Source organism: Vanessa tameamea, chromosome 28 (genome assembly GCF_037043105.1).
Source record: "Vanessa tameamea isolate UH-Manoa-2023 chromosome 28, ilVanTame1 primary haplotype, whole genome shotgun sequence".
Taxonomy (NCBI): Eukaryota; Metazoa; Arthropoda; class Insecta; order Lepidoptera; family Nymphalidae; genus Vanessa; species Vanessa tameamea.
This window is the reverse complement of record NC_087336.1, coordinates 3049878-3075532: the sequence shown is the minus strand read 5'-3', so window position 1 is coordinate 3075532 and position 25655 is coordinate 3049878. Positions and strand designations below refer to the sequence as shown.

Sequence of the window (25655 nt, the reverse complement as noted above, 5' to 3'; positions counted from 1 at the left end):
GCCCATAGAGATAGGCGCGGTATGAACTTTGGGAGTTACGATGTTATTTTCTTTGTGCCTGTAGTTACACTGGCTCACTCATTCTTTAAAATAAAACACAACAATACTCAGTATTGCTGTTTGGCGGTAGATTATCTGATGAGTGGGTGGTACCTAACCGGACTTGCACAAGCCTGACCACCAAGCAAAACACGCTTTATTATCGACTAAAAATAATTCTTGATTAACATATATTTTAAATATAACATAATTTGTATATTTGTAATCAAAAATCAAATATATTCTTTATCCAAGTGGGTTCATAAAAGCATGAATCGTCATGCAACATGACTGTTGAATTAAATGTATTATATATACACAATAGGTAGATTACTTTAAATTTCGACCAATCCTGTCACACCGATTCGTTTAAGTTATTTTTATTTCTGCCGCCATTAGAAAAGTCTAACCAACTAAAAATAGTTCATATTCGAGATCAGTGTAGCAAAAAAAATAGTAACCAGTATGATGATTGAGCCCGTTCTCCGGTTCCGTCTGCATGGGCTCGGCCGGCAGGGGAGTGGGTTCAGCAGTGGGCTCCTCCGGCTTGTCGGGCTCCTTCTCCGGCGTGGGCGCACTGGCGGGGCACTCCTCGGCCGTGGTGGACGTGGACGCGTGGGATGCCGCGGGGCTGCAGGTGTTTGTTATACGTAAAAATTAACAACTTTACCTATGAAGGCCGTCACCTGCTTCCTGTGCATTTGTTCCAAAAATATATCCGTCTCCGTTGCCTATAGACCATAACTACGGAAACAATTATTTCAATCGGTCTAACAAATACTTTTGCGCATTTATAATTAAATTAGTAGGAATCTTGGTTTCTTTTCGATATTTGATTAATTTTCAACTCACCTTGGCACCATAGACGCGTCGAGGTCGATATTCGCACTTGTGTCCTTGTTTTTGCTGTCGCGTTTTGTTTTACGAGGCTTCTTGGGTGGAGCTCGGGAAATACATTGGGAGCAATACCATTTCCCACGCGGAGTCTGGAATTCAAAAATAAATATGTTCAGCAAAAAAATTAAGAAAGTAACGGTGGTTTGGTTTTCTAGAAGACTCATTAGCTATTCTGTTATCAAGCAATACTTTGGTACTGAAAGAAGAGAAGGAAGAAATATTTATTGCTCGTCATTATCAGTGAGTCAGGAGCGTGGATTTTTTACTATCAGGTACAATAGACACTCTGACTTCTTAATAAAATATAAAACAGGATGTTACTCTGTATACTACAGGAGTATGAAGTAGTAGAGTAGGTAATAATAAATAGGGCAATCCATTTCCAGGTCGAATGAGCTAGTGTAAGGATAAATTAATATTTTAGTATAGCTACCTTGTGCAGCGGCGGGTAGTGGCAGTCGAGGTGGAAGGCGCGCGCACAGAGCGCGCAGGGCAGCGCCCGCCCGCGCGCCGCGCCGCCGCACACGATGCACACGCGCTCGCGGGCCACGCCGCGCGCCTTGTTCACGCACTCCCAGCAGTACCTGCTCGATTCGTGACGGACGGACTACTTGTAATAATACTACTAATGGTATGGAGGCAGTTTCAGTCCCGAAGAAGGACATAGGCTAATATTTTTAATTCATACCTCGAGGATGTAAAATGGGGAATGACAGTTTGTGTGCTAGAATCGGTAAAGCCGCAAGTTCGGCTAGTATGACTATAGAATTGCATGTGTATGGAATATAAGGCTATAATAATAATAAACAGCGAATGACTACGAAATTGACTTACCAGTCTCCTTCCGGTATTTTCTCCATCCTCGGTTTGAAGCAGTAAGTGTGGTACCCTTTATCGCAACCATCACACAGCAACAGCTGCCCCTCATTGTCGCCGGACAAACAGAACTGACAATTCTGTAAACGAGTATATTTTAGTTTATGCTGTGCTCATAATAATGAGCAAAATCGTACTTATGAATTTAGTAGCTGATCACTCGAAACGATTTTACTGTTAAAACAAATTTAATTTAAGGAATCAAAGATGCCGATGAACCGCATTGTCAACAGCTTACCGCCTTCATGATGCTCTTGTCCCAGGCGATGGCGGCTTCCAGCGCCTGCAGCAGCATGGCGAGCTGGGCCGACGTGTTGCAGCGCGCCACCGCCTCGCGCCACGTTGCGAGCCCGCGAGCTATGCCCTTATTATCGTCTGCCAAAGCACGTTACACTATTAGTGTCGTTTAGGCTTTGAGTTTAAAAAATAATTTAGGTGGCTTAATGTTAAAGAGATTTATACTGCGAATATCGTAGTAATTTGATATACAAGCTTAATGGTATATACTTAAAATAAGTTAATGTCACTTTAATAAATTCCTCCGAAGAGTGAAAAATTTTTTTTTTTTGTTCAAGTTTTCTGATTATGAAAAACATAGAAAAATGTTACATTTAGAACATTTATACGTACTTTTGGCTTCACTGGCTGTCTCCGAGTGCGGAGAGGTCGCTGACGCATTTCCGTGTTCAGCTTGCAACACTGCGCCCAGTGTTGCTTCCGTCGTACTGAGGGAAATACTGTCTTAATTTTGAAAGTTACCTTTCAAAACTGTGCGATTATTTCAAAAGTGATCAAATGTCAAACATAAATCAAATATGACAACGTTGATATATTGAAAAAATAAATAAAAATAAATGTTGTTTGTAGAATATTTTACGGGCATAGATGAGTATAAATTATTATCATTGTCCAGACAAAGCAAGTTTAGATTTTTAGCAGTAGTTTACTTTTTAAATCTATACTCATATTTTATAAAGCTACTATGTCTGTTGCTCTTTCATGGCCAAACCACTGAACCCAATTTGATGAAATTTGGTACGAAGCAAGGTTGAGTTCAAAGGAAGATCACAGGCTATCTTTCTTATAGGAAATTTGACTTTTTTCAAACCCTTTCATTAGTTAGAAGAAATATGAACGTTATTAATATCTTCAAGGTAACCCTGATAAATGAACAATGGAAGCGTCGAGATTCGTAACGTTCTCTTAAGCGATGACTAGATTCTAGATTAGATGATATAAATGTCAACCATGCAGGCGGAGACGGGGCTCCGGGCGGTAGGTACCTGTGCACGAGCGGCGGCTTGAGGTAGCGGCGCTCCACGTGCGCCTCGAGCGCGGCCAGCTTGTGTCGCGCGCGCGCCACGATCTCGGAGCCCGAGGCGGCGGCCGGCAGCGCCAGGCGCACGGCGCGCCAGCCCTTCACCTGCATGGACGCCGCCGACACGCGCTCCTCCAGCGCCTCCACCTGCACACGCCAAACGTCGCAGAGCGGCTCGCCGGCCGGCGCCGCTCGCCCGCCGCGCACTCACCATGGCCAGCAGCTGCATGTCCACGCGCCGCGCCGTCAGCGCGCAGAACGAGTTGGGCTCGTCGGGCGCGGGGAAGGCGCCGCTCTGCGCCAGCAGCCGCTCCGCCGGGCTGGCCGGCAGCTGGCTCGCCGGGTCGCCCTTGTCCACGTACAGCTGTAGGAGGGACGGGGGGTTCTATTCAATCGTCTTGCCGCCGTTCAGCGCGACTGCATTGTTAACCTAGCTGATTATTTGGAGGCCGTTTTCGTGACTGATATGATACTATCATCGGACTTCACGTTTTGTATTGAAGGGTGCTAAGTGGTGGGATGTCGAGTGTCACCTTGGTGTTGAGGGTGGGTAGGTGGTGCGCGAAGGCGGCATGCAGCTCCCTCTCCCGCGCTCCGCGCGAGTGCAGCGCGTCGAGCACGGCTCGCAGCTGCTCCTCCTCTGTGATGCGCCACCAGCCGTGTCTGACAAAAGAAAAATTATATGTAGACATATTTTTTTAAAAATGACAACAATATCCCAAAACTATATACTTAAGAATATATTCGTTGCAGAAAAGTATACAGACAAACGGGAGACCAGATGGTAATGGGCTCAAGCATATGGACACTAATTCGACAAAAGTCGCGGCCTAAGATTAACATTATGTGCTTGACTTCGATTGACTCCCTCACTAGTCCAGAAATTACAATATGTTGTTATTTAGCAGTAATGAGACCGATGAGTTGTATAAGAACCTACTCAGAGGTCCTACCGGTCCGTCTGACTGTGCACTATTAAAAATACCTTCTTTATGAATCAGACAAAACAATAATAAATTCATAGTTACCTCAGGTCTTTGGGCACGTAGTTCCCTTCGACTTTTTTGGGTAGTCCATGTATTTTACACTGTTCCAGCTGCTCCATTTCCTCGGGAGACATCTGTATCGGCGGTGGACTGTCGCAGGTGACGTAAGTTGAGAGCGCGTTGAAGTTCAGGAGACCGAGACTCGACAAGCCGGAGGCTTTTGCCTTTTGTATTGCGAGGTCCTTCGTAGCGTCCGCTTGGAGTTCTTTCTCTAGATCATTTTCCTGAAAATAGTTACATATGTAAACAATTTTGACTTCGAATTGACGTAACGTATTGAAATCTAAGTAATAATTTCGTTTTAAATATCAGCGAATAAATCATCGGAAGTTTGGACGTAAATTGAAGAGGTTACAAGTTGTTAAATGGATTAGTGTTGTATTAAAAATCACTATGTGACCGCCGAGAACCTATCACAATAGATACATCTATCGTTGGGTACAATATGAAACCTTGAAAAGGTACAAATTCAGATGAAGACTGTTTCCATGATAACAAATTTAACAAAAAAAAAAATATATATATATATATCAAATAAATATTCTTGCGACAAAATGGGCTTATTTTATTAACAAAGATATATTAATAAGAGAACTGTTTGTATTACATAATATAACAGAGCTCCTGCCATTGGTCTTTAAAATATTTTGAGTTTGAAAATAGCTGAGTCGCAATTGTATAAATGTGAAACCATACGGGTTAGTATAAAAACTTATTCATCATAGAAAAATGATTGTTCGTACCATTCGAAATGATATATAAATAATATATTTCATTAAAAGCTAATCAAAATAAAAAAATCACTAAACTCAGAAGTGTTTGAAGGAGATATATATATATCAATTACCTGTTCTTTACTTTCTTCTTCAATTTCTACGTCTTGTACGTTATCTTTGTTGAGGGTGGCGTCCATCATCTCCTGGTCCAATCCGGACAACGTCAAACTCGAATCCGCGTAAACGTTATTCGATGGAACTTGCACGCTCGTCACCATCGAGTTGAGAGTGAAGAGACTCGGGTCGTTCAGTAAGTGCAAATTATTTGACACGTCCCATTTATGCCCTTGACAGTTCACAACCTCTGAACACGTGTGTTCGTTATCACAGAACATGGGGATATCGTTCGCTTTGTCCTCATTGATGCTCGTCAAAAATGAACTCTCGTGCCTAAGAATAGAGAACCATTTCCCTTCCAGTATCTTCGTGTATAGCAATGCGTGCGCCGATTCAGTTTCCAATGCTTCCTTTTTAATTTCATTCTCTACTTTGGCTTCTTTTTCAGCTTTTTCGCTTTCGGCTTTTTTGGCTGCGTCCAGTTGGGACGACACTGCTTCGGCCATTTTTCGTAATTCTTCTAGATTATTCACTAAATTGTCTTTGTTATCTTCAGGTTCCTCTGGGTCGTTCTTGACAACGTTCTCGACTTTGACGATCTCCTGCGGTTTGTCCATGGGTTCCGCTTGGGTCGCGTACATTGGTTTATGCGACGGTTTCTGTACAAGGAAAGCTGTTGGGATGGAGTCTTCTATATCTAACATGTCTTCTTCCTCATTATTCTGCTTATGTTGTATGTATTTCTCTTCCATTTTAATTGAACCTGTAATAAACAAAATTCGTTACTTCTCAAGATTGATTTGAATGAATTTAATTTTACAAAATATTATCTGACTCTTTCATTGTTAAAATCATAACTTGGAAGAAAACAAACAAACAACTTTACTCATAGAAGTTGTTTACTCAGTGTTTACTTAAAACACTTGATTTCAATTTAAAAAAAAAAAACAATAGAACAAGAGATTGAAATAAAAATTAAGTTGTTTAGCTTGTAGAGTCATGTCATGTATTATTAGGTCTTAGTATATAAATTAAAATGATTATTATGACGTTTTTGTCAATTCCAAGTACGGCTGACTCATTACAAAACCCACCAAAGTTACAGCGATACTAAGTACACATATTACCTTCAACTTTACAAGCTCCATGCGTGACGTTCGGTTCATATTTGATGATCTGCGTTCTATCGCTGAGGTTCAGTTCACTCTTAATGCTTCTTAGCTCTAACGCTTCTGCCTCTTCGTCTATTTCTGGCATCTGTTCTTTCTCTTCTTCTTGTTCGGATTCTTGTTTTTCTTTCGCTGTTTATTTTGAAAAATGAAATATTCTTATATAATAATCAAAAGTTATGGGACATGGAGTTACAAGTTTGTACATCGACATTTAATACTGACAAAATTAAGAAAAAGAAATGGGAGTATATTTTTTACATTATGTTAAGTAAAATTGTAGTAAGTCTATCTTATTTTTATGTTATATGTAGATGGACCGGCAAATGGGCCACCTGATGTTAAGTGGTCACCATCGCCCATAGACTTTGGCGCTATTAGAAATTATGATTAATCCATCCCTTATTTCGCTAATACGTCACCAACCCTAGGAACTAAATATTGTCCTTTGTGCCTGTAGTTACACGGGCTCACTCACCCTTCTAGTCGGAACACAACAATACCAAGTATTGCTACTTGGCAGCTTGCACAAAGCCAAGTTTGTCTGTCTTAATGCTGAGCATAGACGTCCTCTCATGCTAAGAAGATGGTATGAAACTTATTTTATCACTATTGATCACTAGATGTGCGTGTAGTGTAGTATTTTATCCAACCTTTTGGTTTAGTTTTCTTTTGCCGCCAAACACAAGATGAATTATAAATAATGTATACTTAAATACACAAATGTCTGTTCAGCCTGTAAGCATAATTTATATTTCTGTCATAAAAACTGTTACTTACGTGTCTTAATCTTGGGCTTCGGATCTAAAGCGTTTTCTTCGACTCTGGCCTGGTATTCCATTATCTCCGGCTGAGCAGACTCCATCGCCTCCACGAACACTCCGCCGCATTTACCGAGCGACCAGTAGCGACGCCAATACCTACAGAAAATATTGGATATAAGATGTAATCAAGCTGTACAATGCTAACAAAAAGCTCCATATATCTCTTTATAAAGCATTTCATATATAATTATCTAAATAATATATAAAGATGGATTTTTGTATATCTGTTTTAGACAAATACATATAGCTATGTACGTTTTCGCGTTTTTGCATAAATTGAATATAAATCGGGTATCAAAACCCTGTTGAGCTGCAGCTCTGTGTAACTGACCTGTCCTGTCCGTAGCACGTGGCCCGCAGCGCGTGCGAGCCCGCCGCCAGCGCTATGAGCTGCTGCTCGGACTGGCGGACCAGCTTCTCCAGCTTACGGGACAGCTCCTCGGACGATAGGTTTTTGTCTTCATCCTATATAATGATGATATTAAATTAGTCATTAAATAAATTCTAAATTTATTATGAGTAGATCAAATGCTCTTAAGCGCGGGTATCGTGCTCTACTTCTGCTATTAGATTAAATAAATATTTTTATTTATTTATAAAATATGGCATCCCGCAGCGCCTGTGCGCAATAAACAAAAATCTAAAAAAACTATCTAACGAAATTTTATACGGTTTTCACTAATCGACGTGGTGACACGAGAAAGTTTTAGGTGTAAAATTAATTAATATTTTGGTAAATTTGCCTAAATATGGTGATAATTGTGGTTGTTGTCGGAATAATTATGCCCAATAAATTATATATTAGCATATAAAAACCTGGACTAGGCTACTGTATACTTATGAAATATATTTAGAATGTTTTTAGAATTCCTAGTATTATTTTTTCTATCGGTACTGCGTTTTAACATTACGCTTTATATAAGCAATAAAATATGAACTGCAATATTTACCTCTTCGGGCTGAGTTCCTTCGCTTTCCAAATCACTCAATACATCACAGTCACCCATGACACTGTCCTTATCAATTTTGACATCAGTTGGGGAACAATCGTCCTTATTATTATTCAACAATTCTTTATTTTTCATATTATTTGATAGATCCTTTAAGGGCGATAGTTCCTTATCGCTCTCTTCCGGTGTTTCCTTGTAAGGAGACGGTGTGTTCGGTTTGTCATCAGACGGTGGAGAGGATTCCTTCTCTTGCTTTTTGGGCGTCTCGATCTTTTCGTGGTGATCTGTAAGGTAATTTGGAGGTTAGATTTCGTATTACATTATGATTGTATTATAGTCTGTTTTGGGTGAATGGGTAAAATGTAAGTTCCTAAACATTCTGTTGCTCATGATTTTCCTAGACTTTGGAACTTATTTTTGACAATGGTAGGCGGACACGCAAATGGGTCATCTGATGGTAAGTGGTCACTACCATAAAGACATTGGTGCTGTAGGAAATATTAATCTGTCCTTGCATCGCCAATGAACCACCAACCTTGGGAACTAAGACGTTATGTATCATGTGCCTTTTACACTGACTCACTCACCGGAACACGGAAATACCAAATATAGTGTTAAGTGTTAATACGTGACCGTTTGTCACGTTTTCCACCGCTTAAGTGAAACCTTCTCGTATAGCTACAGCCCGCCAGGCGACTCACCGGGCGCGTGGTGTGCGTGCGCGTCGTCCACGAGGCGCTGCATGCGCTCCAGCGCCAGCGCCTGCTGCCGCTCCGCCGCCTCCGCGCGCGCCTTGCGCTGCTGCAGCGCGCGCACTCTGGGGGGGGGGGGATAGTATTAGAATCGGCATTCTTATATAAAATAACTACTCAGATGAGAAATACATTTTATTTATTTCAACAAACTCTCAAGAGTATCAACAAATTATCAAGTTCGTAATGTAACTTTTCAGGAAAATAAAACAGTAGACGGCGTTGCTCATCTATAAAAATACGATACTTTAGAAGGTCAACCCAAGCGTCGCGATAGAGCGGCACTCACTTGCGGATGCGCGCGTCGAGCAGGTAGCGCTCGCGGCGCAGCTGCGCGAGGTGCTCGAGCGAGGCGTCGAGCTGGCGCAGCACGGCGCGGCTCTGCAGCAGCTCGTCGCACACGCGCGCCAGTACGCGCGCCTTGCTGGCCGGGCTCAGCGCCACGAACGGCTTGTCGCGCAGCATCTCTGCGCAGCGGACATCAACTTACTTTACCCATATCTTTGCAAATATAGAGCTACTGATATATTTTAAGCTTTCGACTTTTTAATATTCAAAATTTTGAATGGTTATTCCAATTGAACAGTATCTTCGGTAGAATACACATTTTCCGCAGAACATTTGCAATGAATTAGGTAGATACTTGTGTGAATAATAAATCATTTAACTTTATCGAAACTGTAACGCTAAACGCTATTACGGTTATATACATTAAAATTATATTTTAAACTTAGCCTTAACGAGTAAACTAATAGAAATTGATAACATATTTAAAAATCAAACTTACCGGATAGTTTGTAAGTAGCGTTACTGTGTAAATGCTCATAGTACGTCCCGTTCTTGGTGCTCGCGCAGGTCATCTGCATTTCCGCGTCGCTTTGATGGTGATCAGCCACGCGACGGTCGCGTTCTCGCTCTACCGTCAAACCTGGCGGTGCGAATCCACATTGGAATCAATATTAATGAATTCACTTGAAATAATTATGAAAAACTGTGTAAATTTATAAATTCGAGGGTTTTCGTGGGAAATCTGGTTGTAACGAAGTTGCTCTCACTATATATTATTTATTAAATAATAATATATAAAATTATATGAATTAACAGCATCCCAGAATAAAAATATATGAAATAAAAGAAAGATATATCTTCGTTCCAAAAAATGCTAAGATTGTACTGTTTCGCTGACTCCACCGAGGCAGCCAATAAGGTAACGCACCGGTGAGCGCCTTGACCTCGGCGGTGGCCTGCGCGTACAGGTAGATGCGCAGCAGCTCGCTGAGCGTGTGCGGCGCGGGCTCCGCCAGGCGCAGCGCGTGGCCCAGCAGCGTCGTGTGCCGCCCGGGGTGCGGGATGCCCGGCTCCTCTGGGGGGGGGAGAGTTGGTTAAGTAAGTAATATGATCACCGCTAGTATGCAAAACTATTCATATATGTATTTATATATTCATATGTTTATATGTGTCGTATCAGTTTTAATAATGAATGCACTCGTTATAGTTTATTCCTGCAAGCGAGGCACAAGTGAGACCAGTTCGCGCCGAGTGCAGTCTGGTCGAGTCGGTCGAGATAAGCGTGTTTTCGGTACGTTAACGTTGACCACGCTTAGTGAACGTTGACCGAGGTACTACTACCTGTCTAGAAACTGAGGAGAGTTTCACTCTCACGCTCACTTTCAACTTTCTTTTTCGAAATATTGTGATCTGTGATGTGATTATTATTTGTGACTGGACCTTTGCACGATACCTCAGTATCCTCCGATAGACGTAAACTATAATCCAATTCTGACCAATGATTACGTCCCTTTGTGGTACAATAATATATATTTATATAAATTTTAATTTTGATTAAATCCAACCAATCAAGTAATACGAACCGATCGCTATAACGAGCAGTCTCGACAACACGTTCAGCAGCTCGTCTTCAGCGTCCTGGTTACAGTTGGGGATGAGGCCCAATTGCAACGTGTTCAGTGTCGGGAGATATTCCATGTCTGTGAACAAGGGAAAAGTGATTTATTTGTATGTTTTCGATATCTTCAAAATAGATCTCAACAGACATACGGTTCGGTATTTTCTAGTATTTTGATTAACTTTATTTTTATAGACCTGTATTCTTTTATAAACTATAATTTAGATAGATTATATAATTTCAATTTGTTACAGGGATTTGTGGATTCGTTTAAAATTGTAATTCTTACCGAATCCAAGAGCTTGTCCAAAGTTGTGCAGGAACTCGTACACTTGCAAAAGGTCAGCCATCGCCTGCCCCGAGATCTTCAAGCCGGGGATTCTATCCAACGTTGGTAGGGGTTTCTGGTCTGATAGTGTTGAATCTTCTTGGGGTCGTCTGCAGGAATATTTACATACATTAAATTAATATGAGGGAGATGGATGTGAAAGATAGAAGGAAAAGACATGCTGCCCCCCCCCCCCTAAATGGTTTGGGACACGGGCAGGGAAAAGAAAGTATACGGTTTCTTAAAAATATTTTTCTCCACTGTCCAGCACGATATGAATTATGAACACAATATATAACGTATCTTGTGAAAAGTATTTATTAAAATTCGGTAAATAGGACTAACACATACTATCTTACATACAAACTACAACTTGGTAGGAATGTGTCAGATTAGTAACAAGTAGTATTTCATCTGTCTAATCTCATTGTTCTTGATCAGATGTTGATGTTGTCGCCCGCGGCTTTATGAGGTAGTCCTTCGAGTATTAAGCATAAAAAGCATATGTCCTTCCCTGAAGTTTAAGTTTAAGTTCGTACCAAATTTCAAATTCGATTCAGTGGTTTGGACATTCATAATATTAGTTTAGATTTTACAGTACGCCAGAAGGCAATGTTAGTGTAGAGTCTATGTCAAGGGACTCTGTAATAATAACCAATATATAACTTAATATATATCAATAAATAGTAACTAAACAAGATTCAAGACCCAAAATAGATCCCTTACCGAAGTTCAGCTAATAGTTCCATTTCCTTCCGTCTCTGCTGCAATTTCTTCTCCTTAACAAGTAATCGATCTAGAAGATTCTGGTGCTTTCTTCTCTCCCTCTCTTCCCAGCGTCTTCTAGAATCTAATTGACGGATGAATGTCGTGTGCTGTCGACGTCGTTCGCGTTCCTGATAAACAAAAATCATTAGTTATTTTTTTTTTATATTTACTTTCAATATTGTATTCAATTGTTTTGTTTGTAAATAATTTGACTTTAAAACGTCTGTGTTTAAATCAATAAATATATAATATTGACGGGAATCCCCGTTTTTGGAATATTTCCATCCTTGTACAGTATTTATACAACATAGAATTGTTTTTCATTATGTACAAGACATTTTTTCTGTTTTTATGTAAACAATAGAGAATATAATCAAACAGTTTGCAATTATTAATAAAATTGTTATAGAAAAATATATCTGCATCAAAATCAACTCATTTAGTACTAATCATTTATTTCTTGAAAGTTATTAAGTTAAAAGTTCAATCGAATATAGACAACGACATAAGCTTTACCTCTTAATATGTATGAATACCAATTTATATTTAAATCTATCAATATTCTAATACATTAGAAATTTATGTTATAATTAAAATAAAGTAATCAACACCCATTCATGCTAGCAAATAAAAAACCGACTTCAAAAATTATAATGAAGTTTCAAATAAAATATAACAATGGAATGGAGGACCTTTGAACTGAAGCGAGTTCAATAACTAAGAGATTTAAAGAACTTATTTTATTAACCGACTTCAAAAAGGAAGTCGGTTAATAAAATAAGTTCTTTAAATGAGAGGCATTAATTAAAGATTTAAATAGAGAAAATTGTTTTGCTTAATCAAAACGCATGCATGCTAAAAATGCAACGTGCAAATGTCCCATTACTGGTCAAGAGCAGCTTTTACTGAGACTTGAAGCTCTTTTATCTAGTTGTACCAGGCGAGACCAGGTTTCAAATTAAGTACATGAAAACTCAGTGTTACTTCAATGTAAGCATTTGTTTTTAATGTCATTGGTGGGCCACCTGATGGTAAGTGGTCACCACGGCTCATAGCCATTGGCACGTGAGATTTTAATCATTCCTTAGACCGCCAATACTACCAATCATGGGAACTAGGATGTTATGTTCCTTGTGCCTGTAGTTACACTGGCTCACTCACCGCCCAACAATACTAATCAAGTATTGCTGCTTATATATATGATGAGCCTCAGCCTCAGGGACATATATATATATATTTTTATTAATTGCTTATTATTTTAATGACGAATGAATATACAATAAAAGTAAATGGATTAAAAAATGCAAATCAATATCAACTATATACAGCAGCAAAATCATGCAAAACAACATTAAAATTAATAAAATAACATTAAAGTGAGCTTTAAAAGAAAGGAAAGAAGTATATGTCAAAAATAAGTTCAATTAAAAAATATACGTATTAAAAATCAAGCTCTTATTTAATATCTAAATCTTAGTTAGCTATATTTTTTTGTCATCAGTACAAAATGTTTGCACCAAATAATTCAATGATATCGGTTCTGCGAATATGCTTTAAATTAAAATCAAGCTAAGCAAAACCATACTAACAGGTGAACTCAAATAAAGGCTTGTTTTAATATATGTTATAGAAGTAAAGGAACACAGCACGAAGCGTAATATATTGAAAATTTCCTTACTATGTTATTTACCTCCATTATATACTTTTGCTGTGGCCGCGACGCGCATTCCGGTTTGGAAAAACATAATACAGTTCAAATATAATATCAAAAACACACTTATTTTTACCTATGGTATTAAATATATTTATCAGAAAAAGAACATTTCCAAATAATACGACGCAAAGAGATCTTAGGAAACGAGGTTACTTGTTTTTTGTAATACCTAACCATCTATAATAAACCATAAGAAAAAACTTGTAAACCATAAAACTTTGTTGCACAGAATTTTGAATATTTACTTTTTTAGGTTAGTTACAAAATATAAGTCATAATAAATTTTTTGGTGAATTCGTATAATTTATAATATACATTAATTTAATTCAGTAAGTCTAATCTATACTTCGAACCATAGACAATTGTCTTAGTATTTATTTGAAATAAGACTTAGTTTTAATAAAAGTAAATTGATATATGATAAAATTAGACTGTACTGTGGTCAGTTACAATATATTTAATACCATAAATCATAAAGAATATTCCTCACACATCTAACTAGTATAAAATTGTAGTTTCAAAGTCAAATGGATATTGGTGCTGATTTTGAATCAATCTTAAATTTAGACAGAAATAAACATGCATATGTCTCTTTCGCACTCTTAAACAGTGGTGGATGTACCCAGACTATATATATAATTTTCCCTATACCTGTACAAATGCTAGTGGCTTTAGTAAAAGGGAATGAGGAAAAATCGTTCATAGGACGTCTCAAAGACTTCTTTCTTGAAAGTATCCTAAATAATATATAACGGAGATATAACTGATTTTACTTTGACTGTACAATGATATCTGTATTTTGTAAGATTGTATATGTCTGTCTTTAAATTATCTATTTTTGTCTCTTCTATCAGTTTTTGTATCTATGTATGTATCCGGAACAAATAAGTTTGGTAAATTTTTTTAGTCCATGTCCTTTTTGTTACAAATGAAGTTGAAAAGTATAATTACCGCTCTAGGTCCCTACTTAGCCTACTGGTAAATCTGCCACTGATTGGAGAGTTTCTAAGGATATCGAATCTTTTAGTTCTGACAATTCAATTATCATTAATTACTATATTTAGTGACAATACATACCAACACACATAATCTCAGTTATAATATTACACACACAACCACACACATTGAAACAAACTGTTATTTATAAATGGAACATACCTGTTCCTTTAGAAGCATGGCCTGTTGTCGCTTCAGTTCTCTCTCCTGTAACAATATATTGTACATTATGAAACAGTAAATCAACTTATAAATTAAATTAAATAATGTTTAGCGTTCAAACAAAACCACATATTTAGTTCAAGAGAAATAACAGAGTGTTCTTATATTAGTAGTTTTTTTTAATACTAAATAAAAATATGTTTTAAATTATAAAGCTAAATTTATATGACTTCGTCTGTTTGAAATTGTTATACAAATATATTATACATAGAAATAGATAGTTACATACAACAAAAGTATATTTAGAGTGCGGTTTGATAGGATACATTTTATCTTGTACAATTACAATGCAAATTAATCTATTAGACTAAAATAATTCATTCGTTTTGTAAGCACCTTTGATTTGTGTCTGAATTTATTATAATTTAGACGAACGGGTAAATCTGACTGCGGTCATTACTGCCCACAGACAGTATCCTCAAAGATACATTAACCTTTCATTGTGTCGCCTATGCACCACCAAACTAAAATATCTTGGCCTTCGTGCCTGTAGCTCAAAACACATACCGATTAAAGCACCATATTTTGATTTTGATGATACCATCTCGATTTATATAGTAACACATGTAATATTTCAAAACCGTTATTATTTGAACTATAATTTAATCTTTGTATTTTATAGTGGTAAAGTGTCTACACAATGTTTATAAGGTGGAACACAATGCAACTAAATGGCTCCGTATGCGCATAAAATAATAACCAGATGTAACTTTACTTGGGAAAACAATACAATATTTTTGGTGTTATTATTTACATTAATTTATAATTATATATTTAATTATCTACATCCGTTATTACGTGTCTTATCTTTAATCTTACAGCTAAATTTTAAACTAATTCCACAAAACCGATTCATCTATCATTTTTCAAAAATTTTTGGTACTGTTGACAAAACAATCTAACATGTAGTCTTTTCAATAGACGCTGATTGTGTTTTTAAGTTGAAAAGTTATTTCAAAACCTGATTCGGTCATTTCTGACACATTTTTGGTACTGTTGACAAAACGATCTAACATGTAGTTTTTAAATAGCCGCTAATTGTGTTTTTAAGTTGAAAACTTATTTCAAAACCTGATTCAGTCATTGAATTACCATAAGCATTATATTCCTAAGTTCATACTAAAGATATTCCGGCGCTTGTAGTTCCACCAAGTCAGACACAGTTCGTACGGAAAAGAGTAATTACTTTTCAGAGATAGAATATAAGAGTAAGGTACCTTAGACTAGAATCTTAATTAAATTATCCAAGACTATCAAAATTACATTTAAACTAAATTAAATATAAGCGTCATGCTAATGGCTAACTTACCTGTTGTCTCTTCGCCTGATCTTCAATCTTCTGTTTCTCTAACTCCTCCTGTTTCCTCTTTTTAGCCTTCACATAGCCAAAACAACATCGAAAGCGGTAGAGCAAATTATATAACAGCAAACATGGAACAAAATGAAAATAAAAAAAACTCATAAGAATAATACGAATGCTTGTAACGTGTCGTAATTGATTGCATTATTTGGTCTCAATATGTCTTTTATCTATCTTTCTGTATCTTTGATTTTTATCACAGATTAATATATATATAAAAAAAATTGTCTAACATCAATATAAGAAATTTAATTTGAAATAATATATATATTTATAAAGTAAATTCATATAATATATTATCAAGATTTTATAAAATGAAATTAAAAATATTCGAAAAAAGACGTTATAAGTTTTTAAGAAATATAAATGAAGTAATAAATAATAAATAAAAAGTGCCAAGCGTGCAAAACAGGAAGAGAAAGTGTAAAACACACGATATAAGCTTTAAATCCCATTTATTCAGTTTCACATTAAACCTTTTTGGTAAATAATATACTGTAAGAGCAAGGACGTGGTTATAAATTTTGTGGTTTGGGTGCAACATTAATGGCCCCACCCTGTATCATCAAAATATTGACAAAAACACTGATACAAGCCAATCCGGGTCAAAATAACGGACCTCCTACGCCCTTAGTGTACGTCCGAAAATATTAAATAAAGCTTACAAACAGAAGTATTGATTATTTGATCGTGTTAATGTGTTAATATGCCTTATTATAATGTAATCATCACCAAAATGTTAGTCCCACAGATTATAGAATACTGTTAGTTAGACCCTAGTTAGATTATCCAACGTACCGGACTGTAAGCGTCCTTTCCAAACGGTTGAACCGATATCGACAATGCGCCGTCTTTGCCGACATTAACTATCCCTTTATTTAACTTTTTTGTTATAATATCGGTCAAAAGATTATCGTCGTCTCCGCTCAAATCTATGACGTCCTTTTGGACGGATTTCTGATTGTCTCTGGGCATCAACATTAAGTTCTGAGACATGAATTCATTTTTCGCATCTAAATATTTCTGTTCTAGACTCTTCGAGTCGTCTGATTTTTTATCGCCCTGCAATTTCGACCAATCACAACCGTTTATGAATTCGGTTATTCTCGAATATGATTCGATTAATTTCTCTAGATTATTCTCTTTGTCCGGCGCCTTTCTCTTGTCTGGTGTTTTAATTAGTGTGAAGTCGAAATATTTATCGTTCGGTCGTTTCGGTAAATCGAAGGCGGCTTTTTCTGCAAAATCTTTCATTTTGTCCAACGCATTGTATTCCTCGGCTTCGCCTTTCCAATTCTGGTCTAGATTCATAGTTTTTATGGGCATATTTTCTCTCAGACCACTGACTGGTATGAGGGAAAGGCTTATTTGCGGCATTGTCCTGTCTTTGTTGGACTTCGTCGCGGGTCCCATAACGATTTCTGGAATTTTCCATTCATCGTTTATTTTTGGCGTTGGCAAAGCTTCAATGGTGAGCTGCGATCGATTCTTGTTGATTTGCTGTTTCGAATTTCTTTTCGTTAATTCTCTCTATTTCACTCGTTTTATTATCAATTGGATTTTGACAACATTGTCAATATTTAATAACGTGTTAGAAAAAAATAAACCCCAGAAGGTATACATTTACATACTATATAGAATATTTTACAACTACCTTCAAACACACAAGTCTACAAGATAAGAAGCTAAGAGTTCTATCTACGTAAAAGCAAAAAGTGACCTATTAAATATCAACTTTATTATATTGACAACAAAGTCCATTTTTGCTTTTATGAAAGGAACAAATCTACGAAATACGTGTGAGCACAATGTTGCCAAGCATCAAATTGATAATAAAAATAAAACAAACACAAGCACATGTATTTAAAAAAAAAAAAACAGATAATAAATTAGTCCCCACATTAAAGACACAAGTAGTTATAACTCTAAAACATACATATAAGAGTATATAATAAATTCGATAAATAAACATGTAAGATAGGGGGTTCGAATCCACCAAGGTAATTAGAGAAATAATCAAACAGTAACCATCGGTTATTTCGCTAATTACCTTGATTGCTATTCTTATTGGAATTGGAGATTAACTAAGAACTATCAGACGTGTCAGAACACTAAATAACTATTTGATTAAATTCCAGGATCGATATAAAAAAAAAGAACTTTTCAATGTTGAATATAATATATACTAACTATAGAGATATAAATCAATACATCTTACCATAGTTTTAAATAAAACATGTATAGGCTATTCCAATCACAGGATGGTTATAGACAAATAAAGAACTTCTACATTGGAATGACGCGATGCCATTGGTCGAGATCTTGAATCTATGAATTGTTTATAGACATGTAAAAAATCATTTTTAATTTCGGCTAAGTCGTTATCGTAAATTTATAAGATAATTTAAAATGTGTATAAATATTCAGTGGAAAATTTATTGTATTATAAATAATTATATATAATTCAATAATTTTTTGCAAATCAGATGAAATATGACGAAAATGAAAACGCAGCGTGTGCAGGCCCCTACAAGGTGGACTGACGATCTGGTAAGGGTCGCGGGAAGCCACTGAATTCGAGTAGCGCTAGACCGGCTTTTGTGGAGATCTTTGGGGAAGGCCTTTGTCCAGCAGTACACGTCTTTCGGCGGAGATGATGATGATAATTAAATATTTAAATCTAAGGCTTGTTAATCTTAACTCCACCTTCGATTGGCATAAGCTATATATGTTATATTTAATATAATCAATCAAATAGAAAACAAATGATATCTCTTACTATAATATATATTATATCACATAGTGTAAAACCGTCTTAATATTGATAATAGTTGTGAACCGAATGCCAGAAAATAAAATATTCCTACCCCACATATAACTAAAAATTATTCCAACAAAAACGACTATAGACTATATCCGTCAAACCGACTATTCGCTACCTATTCTCGACTACGCTAAACGCCAGGATCCATTATTTCCTGGTACAAAATATCCCTATAGCTCGGTAATCTATTGGCAAAACTATTACACAACTATAGATACATCCCGAACTCACACGGACACCCACCTCTAGTAACTGCTGACTTCTCGCTTCCTTCTCACGTTTAACCAGTTCAGCCTTCTCCGATCTTTCCAATTCTCTGACTAGACGAGCCTGTTGCAAATATATTAAAACTATTGAGTATTTATCTCTTTGATTATATTTTTTTATTTACAAAGTAAATCCCGTTTCCGATTGAAGGAATATTTATCTAAAAATAATGTTTATTAAGCTGTAACGTTATAGCTCAATTTTTGTAACTGTGCACTTGGAACTGTCAGTGTTCGGTTGGCAAGATTGGAGCCCTGCCCGCCGTCGCCTCTAAGTACGGTCAGCACTATATTATTGAGTCTCTTGATCACATTATAGCTAGTTCTTTTACAATTGTGATATTTTGAAAAGTGTTTTATTAATAAAAAAAATTAAATAAATCAACAAACAAGCCACTAAATATAATAAATAATAAAAACGAATAATAAAATACTGTTGCTAACTCTACCGATGCATCACGAAAAACTTAAAGGTGGACAGTTAGAAAAATCGGGTTATAAGTAGTTTACCTGAGAAGGACGAACTGGTCTGCCGTTTAAATGTACTTCCTGAGCATAAAAGTGAGTACTAGCACTTAAACAAAACTAACATATTTCTGGCTACTGCGTATTTCGACCTAGCTAGTCCTACCACCGCCGCTACGCAATTCGCTGCGCACAAAGTGGGAAACGAGGGTCGGCGTGCGGGCCGCACTGACCTGGTCGCGGCCGCGCTGGCCGTGGTCGCGGCGCGCGTCGCGGGCGGCCTGCTGGCGCCGCGCCAGCTCCATGCGGCGCTCCAGCGGCGGCGGCGTGGGCCGCCCGCTCAGCGCCGCCAGCGCGCGCGCCTCCTCCAGCCTGGCGCGGGCGGCCGCCCGTTAATTACTTTTAATTGCAATTATTCTCATGCCTACGTTTTAGGCCCATATTACTAGTCCGTTGAAATGTTACGTTTTAACTCTAAAATTGTAACATTTAAATGGACTGTACTGCCTGTCAGTAGATTGGTCTGTGTAATTCCAACGGAATTACATAATATGTCTTTTAAGCTGCCACTGCATAGTGTGTCTTTAGAGTGAAGTGCCTAGCCAGGCACTGCTAAATAAAAAAGTATTAATATTTCGAGCTCGATCTACGCTTATTTTTATATTTCTAATCACTAAATATTTTTTTTTATTTTCGATTCGATTTGAAATTTATTTCTATGATTTTTAATTTTAAATCACTAATCATTATATGGACCAACACTAGGAGCACACGATCCCTCAATATCTCCAGACAGGAGGCTCACAACTGACCGCTTTATGATCTCCGCCTCTCCCAGCACGAGGGGGTCCGCCCCGTCGGCCGGCTGCAGGTAGTCTCCCAGCAACGTGCGCGCGCTGAAGCTGAAGTTGTCCCGCGACAGCGGGGGGCTGGGGTTCGCGTCTAGGAACTGTAGGGGCGAATGAATATGTTATTTCATGACGTCACTATAAATATGTATACATAATCAACAAGTTCATATATTCTTTGCAATAACACCTCCGGGGCCCGAGCTGCTTCAATTCTCGTTTGTGGGATACACGTATTTATTTTATCCATTATTATTTTGTTTGTGTTGTTAAGGTTACAGCTGCAGATGAGAATCAATAGCGAAACATTTTCGGCCACGTACCCAATGAATCTTCATTTGATAATTATTTGATTTTAAACCAAATTTACATATACGTACAGTTGTCTACATAAGAACTTATCGTTTTTTATCTGATTAGCGCCTTACTGTACTATACATATGGTTTATCTACAGATCTTTTTTTTTGTATAATAATTATTGTTATACTGACCGCCTGCAGCTCGTGCGCCGACTTGACCACCACGTGGTGGTGCGGCTCGGGCGCGCTGTAGCTCACCTCGCCCTTGATGTTGCAGTTGCGCGACAGGCCCTTGATCACCGTCGTGCGCTTCCAGCCTGCACGGACGGTACGTGTTAGTGGTCATTTAAACATTTTTAAAGTAAGCACGTTTTAAACCGAGGCATAACTTTACGTAATTGTTTTAGTATTAATTCGTGTTACTTTTTTAATGGTATATAATTTAGCGCATTGCTACATTATTTAAAATAAATCGGTCACCGAGAGCGAGCGGCAGGCGCAGCTGCGCGTCGTGCCGGCGGCCGCCGTCGCTGGCGTCCGAGTCGGACGGGTTGCTGTCGGACGGGCACTCCGAGTCCGTGCTGCCGCTCTCGCACAGCAGCGCGCGGAGCTTATCCTGCGCACACACACACACACGTCACTAGCGCTCACTAAGCTTGCTCTGATAACACATTTATTTAATAGAAAGTTAATATCATTTTATATCCTTAATAATAGCTAGCTTTAGCTATTTTATCATTAGACATATTCAAAGCTTAAAAGTTATTCAAAATCTTTGAAAGTAACAATAAAAGCAAATAAAAATTGTTCATACTACTTGGAAAGATAAAAAGCTCAACTTCAATTAGCAAGGAAGCTTTATAAATTCAAGAGCTTAGTTCAAGTACTACAAATTATTACAATTCAATTAAAATTAGTTAAACTTAAGATAATGTCAAACTTTACGACTGTCCCTTTTACACAGTTTACTAGATATTTTGAATCGACAGGGACAGCACTATAGGCGTAGAGTAAGAAAGAGCGAGACGCACCAGGTCGGTCTCGGCCAGCAGGTGCTGCGCGAGCGCGGGGCGCAGGCCGAGCGCTCTGCTCTGCGCTAAAAGAGAAGCCACTGTATTCTTCTTGGGTTTGCTGACTCCCCGACCCAAGTTACGAGGCCTGCCTTCCCGCGCGGGCCAGGCGGGGACCGCTGCGATCAAATCGAACGTCAGTTTGTGTCTTAGCACATTCCTTAAATATTTCAATTATATATAAAAATGATTTATAAATATTGTAATTGTCAGGGAAAATGTTAAATTATAAATCATCAATTATAATTTTAATAGGCAAAAGTGTTGCCTTATTAATTAATTTAATAATATACATTTGTTAGAGTGAAGTTTTTTTATTGTTTAATAAATGGAAAGTGTTGCGTATGAGGTTTCACATTATAATTAAATTACTAGTTTAAAAATCATTCCAAGTGAAGCTGTAACAATTTGCATTTCGCACTCTTAATTAAACACCGACCGAAATCAAAATTGATGTTATATTTTTTTAGTGTAAATACTATATTTTTGGCAAATGGCTTTAGAATTGTAACTTAAAATCGTAGGACATAATTGAAACACAAAACTCGTAGCAAAGAAAATGAAGGTATACCGTTTATTTTAATTTTTTTTTTTAAATTAACCCTTTAAAATCGAGGCATAATTTTTCAAACAGTGTTCTGTCGATGTTTCAGTAGAAGCTGTCGGGTACTCACACTCGCTGTCCTCGCTGCCGCTGGACTTGGGCCGCGGCGAGTCGGCCACGTGCGCGTTGAGCTCGGGCGCCACGCGGCGCGGCTTGGCGCCCGGCTTGCGGCGCGCTGCACACACACACATCGCTCAACACGCGTGACATTTATAGGTTATTTATAAATGTTCTCGCAAAATCGCGAAATAGTAAATATTAAAGTAGATATCTACTCTCTAATATCATATTTGATAAGATTTAAATTTTTTTCACATAAACGTATAATCTATAGACATCCAATGCATCTAAATATATTGTTATAACTCACATATCCTGTCATTCGAAGCGCTGAGTGAGCTGCTCAGTGACGTAAGTCGGGAGAGTGCATCCGATGCTTGTGAGCTCGCTGAAACATTAAATACATATTTTAAGCGATAGTACTTACTCTCTCGTGCTATACTTATAAGCCCATGCGTAGGAAAGAGATAGCAATATTTCGGTCCCAATTAAAGGACCGATAATAAAAACCAGTATACAATTTTGTAAAAGTTGCAGGTTTGATAAGCTGTTCTCTTCTACTCCCAGAAGTATGTCATTTTACTTCTAGGAGTAGTTTAACTAATTCTTTAATGTTTATTCATAAAATATAAATATAGCCTATTTCAATGAGAGGAGGAATAAAGGTAAATAAGCAACTTTGACCTTGAATTGACGTGACATCATTGGTCGAGATTTCAAATCAACTGCTGTACTAGTTTATTGTGTTAAAAAATGGTCAGTAATGTAAAGAGACTCACGTGGGGTGGGCTTGAGCGAGAGGTTGAGTGGTGCGTCGTCGTCCGTCTTCAGACCCAGATCCAGAGGAGCGTCCTCGGAACCACCAGACTTCGTGCTCAGGTTCAGACCTGAGTCTGGAAGCAGAGCTTTAAAATATTTAAATATTATAACTATTTATACAATGTAACCAAAATTATTTTATAACGTAACGCACTATTTTCTATTATTAAATAAATTTATTAATAGAAAAAATTAAAATATTATATTATAATTAATGATAAGGAACTTGTTAAATGTTTTCATAATTACCGGACGCAGGCGCCGATCCGGCCAACTGTCGCTCCAATGCTGCTAAGCTGACGCCACTTTGACTGGCTATTGTTTGTAGTAGTTCCCGAGATATACCTTAACGAACATATTTTTATAGTTTATGAGGCAATTTTATATTTCTACTTTAATAATATTCTATTTTGATAAAAAATAAACATTACATAGAAAAAAAGAATCGGTTAAAAAATTGAGTTATTTCGCGTAAGTACAGGCACGGAATATATAGCACCTTAGTTCGTAAGGTCATTGGGATTGCCAATGTAAGGACTGTTCAATATTTCTTACAGAGCAAATTGTAAAGGGGATGGTGACCGATTTCCATCAGATCCATTCCTTTCTTAAGAATTGAGCTATCAAAAGCAAGTTCCAGAGATAAGAGCAAGAAACAAACATTATCTTCTGATGTTATATTTTAAATGAAATATCACTCAATGTTTAAGGTAAGTAAGAAATATGACCTCACCTGCGTAATCAGAGAGGTTCGGCGGCGGAGTTCCGGACACCGAGTTGGCTCCGGAGCGCTCCGGTTTGTTGGGTAACCGGATCACTTCCACCGACGAACGGGAGTTACCGTATTCATCCTGAAACAATTCGCAATGGATTTATTTAATATAATTCGACGTATGCAGAATCTCATTGCTTACGTTATACTTTCTATGTATGCATATAATCTTTTTTCAATTATATTTATAAATGTGCTAAATCTACTCCAATATTTCAATGTATACAAAAATAAATTAAAAAAATATTGAGTGAACTATATGAGCTTATTGTACAATAACATTAAACTTTACTCCTTCGTTCCTTTTATTGAATGATATTGACTAATGAGATAATTCAAATATGTCGAAAGTAATAATTAGCACGAGGTACGCACGACTTTCTGCCGCTTGCTGGCGCGCTCGGCGGGGTGCACGGACACGTGCGGCGGGTCCAGCGAGATGGTCTTCTTGCGGCCGCGGGTCGTGGAGCCGGGCTGCGCCTGCGGGGGGGACGCGTTACTGACTGCCCACTGCGCGAGAGGTGACACATACATACTAGCTACGTAGTCGGGGGAAGCGTACCTTGGGTCCGGCTAGCGAGGACGTGTATTTGATGATCTCCGTGTCTGGAGGCAGCCTCACGCCGCCCAGCACTGACGATGGATCGCTGGAAAAAGTAAATTGAATTATTAAAATAATGTAAAATATGGCAGATAAAAGAAAAAAAAAATAAACAACGTAACAGTTAATGGTATCTTTCTAGGAAGTAACTATTCAAAGCTTCCGATATGGACTTAGCATAAAACATTATTACAAAACTTCATCAAACAAAAATGTAGACTCATTTAAACTCACCCTCCTTCCAAAGCAGCACTGACATAGAAAAAGTCACACTTAATTTTGACGTACAATGTTCAAATTATATTAATAGATAAGAAATTTTAAAAAATGAAAAATAATACATATGTACAATATATGTCCTATAAGTTGATTTAAGGCTTTGGTGGACATACTATCATCTCCATCATCTGAGGGAATAGGCAAATGCGCAGAAATGGGCCTTATCTAATTCCTCATACTTATGATCTAATGGAACAAGTAAGAAGTTCAGGTCTCATAAATCTTTTCAATTTCTATTCCAACACTAGCAAAGAGTTCGAGCAGTTTTAAAAAATCTTAAAATGCATTCCACAGCTCTCTAACACTGACAACTTATTCTCCCTGGGTATACTGATCATTTTTACTTATAACTGAAAAACCCACATTTTTATAAGTACAACTCAGTATTCGAACCCGGGACCATAGGATCTGCAGCTTTATAAGCTTTCACAGACATTTAAATTTTAGAAACTCGAGTCACGCTAATGTTTTGAGTGACCTAATACCAGTTGGGAGGAGGTCGTTATGTGTATATGTAGAAGTAAAATTCGTTAATTACCTTAGAATGGTATGCGGTAGACCCGTGAGAGAGTCAATGCCACTCCTACGGTCTTTATCTCCTCCGACTCCGAACGGGTACAGTGGAGACATATTCTGAAACAAATATCTCAAATTAACATTTTAAATATTAAATTGAATATATTTTTTAATTAGTACAAGGTTAGCAGAGCAGTTTAAATTTTGATCTCAGACATGATTCTAAAAAAAAA

At 37.5% G+C, this 25655-nt stretch overlaps 1 protein-coding gene across 16 annotated transcripts in view; it reads right to left on the bottom strand.

Moving 5' to 3' along the window:
* The window catches only part of LOC113391920 (bromodomain adjacent to zinc finger domain protein 2B), a 101257-nt gene that overhangs the window by 4117 nt on the left and 71485 nt on the right, over window positions 1-25655 (bottom strand). For 5 of the 16 annotated variants that reach the window (XM_064219471.1, XM_026628056.2, XM_064219473.1 and 2 more), the window contains exons 9-49: window positions 25445-25539; window positions 24862-24879; window positions 24589-24673; window positions 24402-24506; window positions 23988-24105; window positions 23504-23599; window positions 23215-23340; window positions 22746-22823; window positions 22446-22550; window positions 21733-21890; window positions 21182-21317; window positions 20894-21018; window positions 20366-20502; window positions 19787-19925; window positions 19066-19152; window positions 16797-17498; window positions 15948-16013; window positions 14579-14623; window positions 13385-13414; window positions 11665-11834; window positions 10900-11048; window positions 10576-10692; window positions 9921-10067; window positions 9492-9632; window positions 8994-9171; window positions 8654-8769; window positions 7953-8236; window positions 7334-7467; window positions 6959-7098; window positions 6137-6310; window positions 5024-5772; window positions 4159-4400; window positions 3664-3793; window positions 3342-3494; window positions 3096-3277; window positions 2443-2537; window positions 2051-2187; window positions 1771-1892; window positions 1370-1520; window positions 892-1025; window positions 501-670 (exon numbers count right to left, since the gene is read on the bottom strand). In XM_064219471.1, the coding sequence (XP_064075541.1) occupies window positions 501-670; window positions 892-1025; window positions 1370-1520; window positions 1771-1892; window positions 2051-2187; window positions 2443-2537; window positions 3096-3277; window positions 3342-3494; window positions 3664-3793; window positions 4159-4400; window positions 5024-5772; window positions 6137-6310; window positions 6959-7098; window positions 7334-7467; window positions 7953-8236; window positions 8654-8769; window positions 8994-9171; window positions 9492-9632; window positions 9921-10067; window positions 10576-10692; window positions 10900-11048; window positions 11665-11834; window positions 13385-13414; window positions 14579-14623; window positions 15948-16013; window positions 16797-17498; window positions 19066-19152; window positions 19787-19925; window positions 20366-20502; window positions 20894-21018; window positions 21182-21317; window positions 21733-21890; window positions 22446-22550; window positions 22746-22823; window positions 23215-23340; window positions 23504-23599; window positions 23988-24105; window positions 24402-24506; window positions 24589-24673; window positions 24862-24879; window positions 25445-25539 (6466 nt within the window). The remainder of the gene's footprint in view (window positions 1-500; window positions 671-891; window positions 1026-1369; window positions 1521-1770; window positions 1893-2050; window positions 2188-2442; window positions 2538-3095; window positions 3278-3341; window positions 3495-3663; window positions 3794-4158; window positions 4401-5023; window positions 5773-6136; window positions 6311-6958; window positions 7099-7333; window positions 7468-7952; window positions 8237-8653; window positions 8770-8993; window positions 9172-9491; window positions 9633-9920; window positions 10068-10575; window positions 10693-10899; window positions 11049-11664; window positions 11835-13384; window positions 13415-14578; window positions 14624-15947; window positions 16014-16796; window positions 17499-19065; window positions 19153-19786; window positions 19926-20365; window positions 20503-20893; window positions 21019-21181; window positions 21318-21732; window positions 21891-22445; window positions 22551-22745; window positions 22824-23214; window positions 23341-23503; window positions 23600-23987; window positions 24106-24401; window positions 24507-24588; window positions 24674-24861; window positions 24880-25444; window positions 25540-25655) is intronic. The other 11 variants (XM_064219478.1, XM_064219484.1, XM_064219477.1 and 8 more) reach the window with 9 other exon arrangements.